The sequence below is a fragment of the Tenrec ecaudatus genome, chromosome 5, assembly GCF_050624435.1.
Source record: "Tenrec ecaudatus isolate mTenEca1 chromosome 5, mTenEca1.hap1, whole genome shotgun sequence".
In the NCBI taxonomy this organism is placed as follows: domain Eukaryota; kingdom Metazoa; phylum Chordata; class Mammalia; order Afrosoricida; family Tenrecidae; genus Tenrec; species Tenrec ecaudatus.
In genome coordinates this window covers 2,312,389-2,322,108 of record NC_134534.1, presented here as the reverse complement: position 1 = coordinate 2,322,108, position 9,720 = coordinate 2,312,389, and the positions used below count along the sequence as shown (strand labels likewise).

The 9,720-nt window shown below is 60.2% G+C and overlaps 1 protein-coding gene across 1 annotated transcript; it reads right to left on the bottom strand.

The window, feature by feature from the left end:
* Positions 1–5,785: 5,785 nt before the first annotated feature.
* On the bottom strand, positions 5,786–8,573 carry GPR20 (G protein-coupled receptor 20). The gene has a single exon (XM_075550567.1). The coding sequence runs from the start codon at positions 8,562–8,564 to the stop codon at positions 7,500–7,502; it is 1,065 nt and encodes a 354-aa protein (XP_075406682.1). The 5' UTR covers positions 8,565–8,573; the 3' UTR covers positions 5,786–7,499.
* Positions 8,574–9,720: the final 1,147 nt, after the last annotated feature.

Below are 9,720 nucleotides of genomic sequence, written 5' to 3'. Positions count from 1 at the left end.
TTTTACACAGGAGCATGCACACACATGCTTGTTTATACATATGTGTACACTCATGTGTGTGCACGTACATGGAACAGCCTGGCTGGTGGGTACCCTCACGCCAGGACTTCAAGGGTGTCGGGGGGCTGGCTCCTGGACAACACCCCTCCCCTCAGCCTAAGCCCCTGCCTGGACAGAGGGGAACTCAGCTCAGTTTCAGAGTACAAGAGCCTGGTACCTGCAGAGAGGCCTGGAGAGAGGGTGGGAAGCTCCAGGATTCTGGATCCAGTGTCTCCCAGCGTGGGGACTGGAGGAAATGAGTGGATCTCAGCCAGCCCTGCCTGGAGGACCCTGAAACCTATGGCCCACCCAAGCAGAGCCACCCATGCCATCAACCCGAGGCCTGCTTGTCAGGGGTCTGAGCTGGGATCTGCTTCCCTTACCCCACAAGAGGAGCTGAGGTGAACCAGCAGCAGAGGCCTGGGGCAGCCGGGGAGCCGGCTATCCAGCAGAGCCAGCCTCCCAGAGGAGTGAGCATTCTGGGCTCTCTTCCCCAGGCAGGTGGTCCTCCCCTTGAGCACACCCAGCCGTGTGTGCTGTTTGCACTGCCTGGTCCCCCACCTTCACGGGCCACCTCCTCTAGCAGGCCACTGGAGTGCTCCTCACAGGTAGTGCCCCACCCCCATGGTCAGCAGACTGGGTGTCCCTCATTTACACTCGAGCTAGGTGCACTTGGCATAGAGGGGGTGTCTTGGCTTAGTCCCTGGCCCACCATTCGCTGCCTCACCTGGGTCCCCCCAGTCACCCCGCTGAGCTTGTTACTGGCTGGCAAAGGGGTCTGAGAGTGCCCGTCACCAAGCAGCCAAAGACATCGCCCGGGTTGACTGAGAAAGTCTAGGCTTTGTTCTTTCTGTTGTTTGTTTGAAATGGACGGTGTGCTACCCAGGATTCCAACCCACTGCCGTTTACACCCATTTCCTCCTTTGGGAGCCTCGAGGGCCCAGGTTTAGGTCTGAGAGGTAAGGAATCTGGAGGGTTTTCAATTTTTTAAAAACTTTCAGTTGGGATTTAGTGCATATATCATTACATGCGATTGTCAATCATGCCGAGCAGGACGTGCAATTGGAACCACAGCCGGCTCGCAGACATTCTTTGTCTGCAGGGACTCCCGCACTGCGGCTCCCGTTCAGCCCACCGCCACCACTGGCTGGTTTTTTTTTTTTTTTGATGGCTGGATCAGTTTTAATTTTATTTGTTTGTCAATTTATTTCCTGTCAACCCTTCCTTCCATGTCCTGTCCCCCCCACCTCCCGTTTTCCCTTTTCCCACTCCCGCCCTTGGTCTCCTTGCCTGGTCTTTCGGTGTCTAAACCACATTCTTCTTTCGTTTTCCCTATACCAGTGGTGGTACTCAATGTTTATCTTTGTGAGACTGACTGAGTGTGTGCAGCATCGTGTTCTCCAGTTCTGTGCGAGTCTCGAGCTGTGTCAGAGCGATGTCTTCGTTTTGATGGAGGGACTAGATCCCACCGGTGCACAGACCAGAGCTTGTCGATGATTCCTCCAGAGGTGGGGTTTTCGGTTGTTTCCATGTTTTGGCTACTGTGGGAACCGCTGCAGTAAACCAGGTGTACCTGTGTCTGTCGTGTGTAAATTTATTTCTGCAAGTGCCCGAAAGAGTGGGATTTGCAACCTCCAAACTGCTTCAAAGATTCAGTGAAAACTACAAGCAAGTTATAGACCTTAAACTACATGACAGGAACCCATTTTGTAGTTTGCAGATCGCCGGAAGAGAATAGCAGGTTTTACAAGGTCACACGATACATTGTTACTCTGAGAAGGCAGGTTTCGCAATGATCATTGGGAAATTCTCTACACAGACACGCCTGCAGGGACCATTAGACCACCATCCCCTGAAGATCTCTGGACCCTTGTTTATCTAAATTGGGGTGATGCTTCCCTGCCTGGCTTTATCAGACCACCACCCCTGAGGCCTCTGAATGGGATGCTTCATGTCTGGCTACTTATCTTAATGGCCTTACTAGTCTCCTTCCTGAGTCAGGGCATCTCTACTGAATTGGCTTGAAAAGGAATTTTAAGGGAATTTACTGGAAAGAGAGGGGCGAGGTTCTTTGGTTTTAAAACAAACCGAATCTTAAATTAGGTTCTATTTCTAGTATTCGGATGAACAGCAGGCTAACAATTTCATTACCTCTGTCGAGCTAAGGAGTGGAGTCTTCAGTCGGCAGGGAAACAGAGACTCTGAGGAGCCACTGGGGTCAGCAGCTGCAGGAGAGCTCGGGGGGACCAGGCCTCCCTGACTCAGGGAAAAGCGTCAAAGTCCTTTGCACTGGACCCCAGCTCCTCCGAGCACACTTCTGGGTCTCCTGGGGTCTGGAAGGCGCTCCGTGGGCAGCAGCTGGGGCTGCTCTCTGGATGGAGGGTGCCCACCAGCCCAGGTCCAGGTGCCTTGGCCACCTCTTCAAGTCTAGCAGCGCCACCTGGTGGCCTCGGGCCCCAGACACCTTTAGGCAGCCACGTTCTCAGATGAAGGGGTGCTGATGGGGAAGGGGTCAACCTTGCCTGCAGAGCAAGGCTGTGATCCCAGGAAGCCTGTGTTTGGACCTGAGCCCCTCAGTCCGTCCTCTCCCAGGTGTGCGCCGGCCTAGGGGGAGTGTGTGTGTGTGAACACTTACGTGTGTGTAAGCTTGTGTTTCCCTGTGCGTCTCTGAGTGGACTGTGTACAAGTGAGCCTCTCCAGGTGTAAGCAAGTGTCTCCGTGAGTGGGGTTCGGGGGCGATACTCTGTTGGGAGAGAGCCCCCAAGCCACACCTGGCACCAGTCAGTGAAGGAATTTCCCAGCGAATCAGGAACTGAGGGGGTCCTGGGGGTGTGCGGCAGCCCATTTCCAGCCTCGGCTTGGCATCACCGTCGGCCGCTGTGAAGTCATTCCAACTCAACAGCCGAGTGTGGCACACTTGGTGGGTTTCTGAAACTAAACCTCGATGGGAGCCGAGGGCCTTACCTTTGTGCCTCAGAGCTGGCGCCCTTGTGGTTAGCAGCCTGACAGGGTACCCACAGCACCCCTGGGCCCCCTAGCAGCCTAAGCAGCCACCCATAGCACCCCCAGCCCCTTACACTAGGGAGGGAGAGTGTGTGGATAACCCATCCCACTTAACCAAGGGGAAACTAAGGCTGGGGGGACAAGTCATCTGTAGCCCCGACATGTGCCCACTGGCTCAGGGACAGCAGGACCTGGCAGTGGTCCTGGGCGCGGGGGCGATGTGGGGTGGCAAGTCCCTTACCTGTGATTCCCTAGGGTGATGCTGACACCGTTCTCTGCCAGTGCTGCTCAACGCAGGATTGCTGATGGGCACCTGGCCTCTTCCTCTCACCCAAGTCCAGCCCCCAGCTCTGGTTCCACGGGGGTGAAGTCTGTCCTGGCTTGGGGTACCACTGGGCACCCCAGGCTGGGGAGGTCCCTCCCTATCCAGGAAGGGGGCTGCTGGGAGGGGGGCACATTTCTCGGCCCATCCATGGCTGTGCCCTTTGCTTTGCTCCTTGAAGTCCTAGGTGTGGAGGGGAGGGGCCAGTTGTCCCACCTGCTTGGATGGCCACCCAGGGGCCAGTTGTCCCACCCAGGGACCAAGCGAGTAGGTGTGGGGGTCTCCTGGGAGCCATGTGGCCCCTCATCATGGTCGGATTAGCATGAGCAAGTAAACTTCAGCTCTAGGAACCTGCACGCCCCTCCCTCGTTGACTGGTCTACAGAGAGGGCAAATGTGAGCCAAGCCCTGGTGCTGCAGTGGGGAGGGTGGGTGGGGAGATCCCGATGCCAGCCAGGCCGAGAAGCACAGGGTCTGGCTGCTGAGAAGTCGATGCCACCCTGCGGTGAGGGAGTAAGCAGAGCCTGCCCAGGCTTGCCTTGCTGGCTGGTGCTCTGAGAGGCGCCTGTGTGAGTGCAGGGCTCCTCCTTACAGATGGAAGAACACAGGGTCCTGGAGCTGCCCGGGGCTCCTGGCTCTCGGCCTCAAAGTCCTCATCACCACCTTGAGGCGACTCCCAGTTGGGCAGGGGACCATCTGGGGAGACCCTCCTGTCTACATGGGCATCTGAGGCTGGACAGAGGACCTGTGGGCCCTGAGACTCTCTGTCCTCCACCCGGGTTGCTCCTACCAGCTGTGTCCCAGCCAAGCTCCCAGCTGACCTTGCAGGCTGGGTTCTGGGATGTGGAGGGTGGAAGGCAGAGTCCCAGGGGGTTCAACCAGGGTGGAGGGGCTGGCGGGACAGGGTCCAAGAGGAGAGGAGGCTGGGCCAAGCAATCTGTCCCCAGGTGACGAGATGGGAGGACCAGCCTGGCTTTCCAGCACTCAGGGAAAGCAGGGGGAACAGAGGGGGAGGGTACAGGGCTGGGCTGAGGCACACCTGATAGTTACACACATGGGGTTACAGGACCAGGGGGGTGGGGGTGAGGAGGGAAGGGTGCTGCTCACAGCGCTTGGCAGAGTGGTCTCTGAGATGGGGGGCATTCCTTTGAGGGGGGGTCTCAGGGGCTTAGCCCTGCTCCACACACCTGGCCCTCCTCCCCCTGAAAGTCAGTGGGTCCTTGCTGACACGTGGCTGATGGACGCACCCTCTCAGGGGCTCTCATGACTGAGTGGGCAGCAGGGAGGGAGGGCCAATGTCTCCCTTTATTTCACTCTCCCCAGGAACGACAGGTGCCCTGCTGTCCTGGCTGGGGACACTGGCGTCTGCCAGCCTCAGGGTTCTGCTTGGTGGCTTGGGAGTGTGAACCCTGCAGTGAGAGTCTGGGCCCTGAGGGTTGGGGTCCTGGGAAGCTTCCCCCTTATGTATTTTCACTGGGGTCTTGTCCCTGGTGGCCCCAGCCCCAGCCCCATCTCCTCCAGGCCCCTGTCCCTGCACAACCCTAGTGTGTGTGTGTGTGTGTGTGTGTGTGTGCAGAGAGTCCTGGCCATGAAGAGCTGGGGTACCCAGGACCCTGGCAGGAGGAACCCTTGAGCAGTAGGTGTGGGCTTCAGGGTGACTGGGGGCTAGAAGCTGGGGGTTCCTGTGGACAGGCTGTAAATCTGACGGGCAGCAAGTACCCCGACGCCTCCACTCCCGCCGGGTGTCAGGGCCTGCAGGAAGCGCAGCTGGCGCCAAACTGACATTTCCAGAGATTAATGGAGTCTAATCTAAACAGGCCCTAATATTTACCCCCGACGCCTCCGGCCGGCAGGGTGCTGAACAAGAGACCCAGCTGCCCCCTGCCCCTCCCCGCAGCTGCCTCTGCTCCCCTGGTCCGAAGGGAACGGGTCACCAGCAGGTCCTGCCTGATATGCTAACTCCCGAGCCTCGGTTTCCCCAAATTCGGAGCAATGACCCAGGATCGTCAGAGGGTTCGGTGCCCAGCAGGCACTTGGCAGGCCTGTGAGGAGTGGGTGCTCCCGGAACCCCTGCCAGGGGGCTCTGGCTCCCCCCGTCTCCACCAGAGGGTACTGCTGGTGACAGGGCAGGGCACTGGGAGCCATCCCATCCACACCTCTGACTACATCTTCTTCCAGAGACCAGGAAGAAGAGGTCAAAGGCAGTTCTCTTGCTGGTCTCTGCTCCCTGATTTCTCCCTGTAGACCCTGTGCCCACTCTAGTCCACAGGACCAACCCAGAACATCTCAACCCCGTCTCCAAAAGAGCCGGCTGGACTGTAGGCCCTTAACCAGAAAGCCTCCCTGGGGAGCCGTGCCCATCCACAGGGCACCTTGTGGAGAGGGAGGGGTGTGGAGGCCCCCTGCCTGGCTCAGGGTCCTCACCCAGCCCCTGCTCACCAGCCAGGGAGCTGAACCGCGGGTATGCCGAGGGATAAACAGTTTTAATTCAGGATTTCTGGTCAGGAGTGTTTACATCGGCTATAAATACATGAGCCAGCCCTTGCGATTCTGCTTCTCTATAGTCCAGGAAGGAGCCTTGTGGGGGGTGGGAGGGCAGAGACCCGGCAGCCTGGGCACAGTGAGTCCAAGGGCTGTCCTGGGCTAGTTTGGTCTCTGGGGGCTCCTGGGCCTGTGTGTCCAGGAGTGGGAGTGAGTCAGCCATCAAGAGGAGGGAGCAAGGATCAGCGGGAGTGGTTGGGGCCTGTTTGCTGGCAGCGGGAAGACAAGGGCGTGGGGTTAAGTCTCCTATATCCCTCAAATACAAGAATGAGGAGAGGAGGTGGGGGGTGGAGGAGACCCTGCTCAGCTTAGAGTGGGCACTGCCTGTTTGGCCCCCAATACTTGGCCTTGCCACACACGACTGGCACCTCTGTCTACTGGCATGAGAGGCCTCAGTCACCCCGGGGATCTCAGGTGGCCCATGCGTTTCTGTGTCGGAGACAAAAGGAAGGCTGGATTGGGTTCCCAGTTCTGCCCCTGCCCACCAGTACAGATTGTCTGTGGGGAGAAGCAGGTGACAGTGCTTGCCCACCCATGTTAGAGACCCTGCTGCCAGGAGCGAGAGAGTGTTCCACAAAAGCTGGCACCCCTCTACCAGCAAGCCCCAGCAGTCAGTCACTATCAGCCCTTCACACTTTAGTGTGAATGAGAGTGAGAAGCAGGCAAGAAACCAGGATGGGGGAGCTCATATGGGATGAAGAAGGGGAGGAAGGGCTGGTGGGGCACCCACCCCGGGGCAGGGGCTGGTCCCCAGAAACCAAATGTAGTCCCATCTGCACCCACTGTTACCCTGGGCCAAGGGTCCCTCCCACTGACCTCTGCCTCCATAGCCAATGACCCCAAGAGATGGTACTGAGGGAGCCAAGGGCCAGAGGGGGTGTGTCTAGCTAGCTCCAGGTCCTGGGGGAGTCAGTGGGTCATCTCTGGGGCTTTGAGGGTCTCCTCTAGGAGGAGTAAGGGAGCTCGGAGTCCCTTGGAAGAGGGCATTTCTCAGGCCTCTTAGTGACCCTTAGGGCCCAGCAGGTGTCCCCTCTGCTGCCTCCTTCCACCCTGTTCCTCTGGATATTGAGCTTCACCAGGGAGCTGGGGTGTGGGGGCTCTCAGAAGTGGTGGGTCCCACCCCGCTCCTAGGAGAGGCATTGGGGACAGCAGGCTCCGGGTGGTCTGAGAAGGGCACAGAGGGGAGACAGCACCCCTCACTTCCCATCATGCACCATTGGCGCCTCTGGCCATTCCCCCCCGGCCATGTTCTCCCATCTCAGCGTGTTTTTGAGGGAGTCCCCAGTCCTGGGACATTCTGTCCATTTTTCTGAGGAACCCCTGCTGGGGGTGGGGGAGCAAAACGGCCCCAGTGAGAAGCAGAGGCTTCCCTCTCATTAAACGGACTCTCAAACCCCTACCGCCCCACTGAAGCCAGGGGCAGGCATGGCTAATCGACCACATCACAGGTACCCTGGGATCTTTCTGTGTGTAGCCGGTCAGGATGAATCTGATTGGCCAGGCGGGCACAGCAGAGGCCGGCTGTCCCTGACCCAGGGGCCAGAGGGTGTCCTCTGGGTCACGGCCTGGCCTGGGTGCCCTCGGAGTCCAGCTGGCTAAGCCTCCGGCCCGCTAGCTACGGCCTGTGGGAGCGTGCGCCGGCTCGTGGCCAGGATGTGGTCAGCCGAATCCCTGGCGCTCTTGTGCATGGTAACGGTGGCCCCAGAGCCCAGCTCGTGCCTGCGGAAGAGGCCACGGACAGTGGCCTGGAAGCCACTGGTGACGAAACAGTACACGATGGGGTCCAGGCAGCTGTTGAGGCTGCTGAAGGTCACGGCCACATGGTAGGCCACCAGGCTAGCGCTGCGCGGCATGTCCGGCCACAGTGCGACGGCCAGCTGGCGGGCGTGGAAAGGCGTGAAGCAGACGAGGAAGATGAGCAGCACGGTCAGCAGCAGCTGTGTGGCCCGCAGCCGCCGCTGGCGGCCCTGGCGCAGCAGGCCCGGGCGCGAGAGCGCGCACACGATGCGCCCCGTAAACGCGCTGATGACCATCAGCGGCAGCAGGAACTCCAGCACGGTCAGCGCGAAGAGGCGGCAGCAGGGCGCGCCGCCAGCCGCCACGCCCAGCACAGACAGGGTCACGGCGCCGGCCGCCAGCCACACCGCGGCGCACACGGCCCGGGCGCAGGCCGGCTGTCGCCAGCGGCGGGAGCCGTCGGGCCGCACGATGGCCAGGTAGCGGTCCACGCAGATACAGGTGAGGAAGAGGATGGAGCAGTACATGTTGAGGAAGTAGCCAAAGACGTGCGGGAAGGCGCAGCGCAGGCAGCCGCGGGCGCCGTAGAAGATGGCGTAGCGCGTGGGCAGGGACAGGCCCACCAGCAGGTCGGTGACCACCAGGTTGATGGTGTAGGTGATGGACGGTGTCCTGGCCGGCGTGCGGCAGCAGAAGACGTACAGCGCCAGCCCGTTGAGCGCCAGCCCCGCCAGGAAGATGGCTCCGTGTGTGGCCATCAGCGCCAGCCACAGGCCCGGGAAGCCCGAGTGCAGCTCTTCGTCCATCAGGGCGAACAGGTGGAAGAGGGGCAGCGCCTGCCCGCTGCTGTTGGCGCCCGCCGCAGGGCCTGCCACTGTGGCGTTGGGGGCCGCCCAGGCTTCCGCCAGCGTCGCGGCCCCCATGATGGCGCCAGGCCTGGAAGGAAGGGGCAAGTTATGGAGGCACTGCCTTGGCCTTTGAGGCCTCTGGTGCGCCCCAGGCACGTCCAGCTTCCAGCCTCTGAGCCGAGGCGGCCATGCAAACAGACCTAGGGCATGGGGCACAGGCAGGCAATGGAGATCCGTGGAGCTGGAAGACCAGCCCGGATAATTTCCCCAGGGCTCCTCCTACATACACTACATTCTGAGCTGGAAGCAGGCGGAGAACAGGCTCTTGTGCCCCTGGGGCCAGGGGATGGCACACCTTGGCTCTGGCTCCAAATCTGGCTTCTTCACTCACCTGCTGTGCAACCTCAGACAGCCGCTTAATCTCTCTGTGCCTCCCTTCCTGAGCCCTGCAGTTGGGGCAGGGGGCTGCTGCCGGGATGAGCTGAGCTAATCCTGGCACAGGGCCTGTGTGCCCGGAGGAGGCGGCGGACCACTGAGATGCCCCGTGCCCACTGCGCAAGTCCACCCTCACGGGCCCCTTCCTCAAGGCTGCCCATCAGGGCCTCCTCAGTTGGAGGCGGGAGGCAGCCCCACCAGGCAGTTTCTCCAAACACTTTCCTTCCACTGAAGCTCCATTGGGGGAGCAGGGCGTGAGTCAAATAAACACCCCGGCCTGGGGGTAGCGGGAGAGGCTGGCTATCCCAGGGACTGGGCTGGCTGGGAGCTAGAAGTAGGCTGTGGTCACAGGACAGGCTGGGGATATAGGGGTGGTCTGGAGGGGAAGAGGTGTGTTGGGGTGAAGGGGAGACAGGGACAGGCTGGGGAGACAGGCGGGCTGAGGGCTATGGGGCAGGCTGTGGGGACAGGGGTGGGCTGGGGCGATGGGTGGGCCAGGCTGCCCCTCTGTTTATGTTTCTGTCTCTGGGTGTTTAACTGGGCTGCGATTTATCCCTCTATTTATAAAGGAAGGGTTAACGAGACCCCACCCCCTACCCTGTCTGGGGCTGGTCCTCCAAATAAGGACATTTCTGGCTTTTTCAGGAGAAAGGAGAGGCCTTTGGGGAGAGGCTGGGAGGAGGGTGGCCCGGGAACTTTGGGGCACAGTGCCCCAGCCCCATCTGAGGAAGCAGGAAGTTCCTGCCTGAGCAGGACCTTCCTGGTGTCCGGGAGCAGCCCCACACAAGGTTCCTGA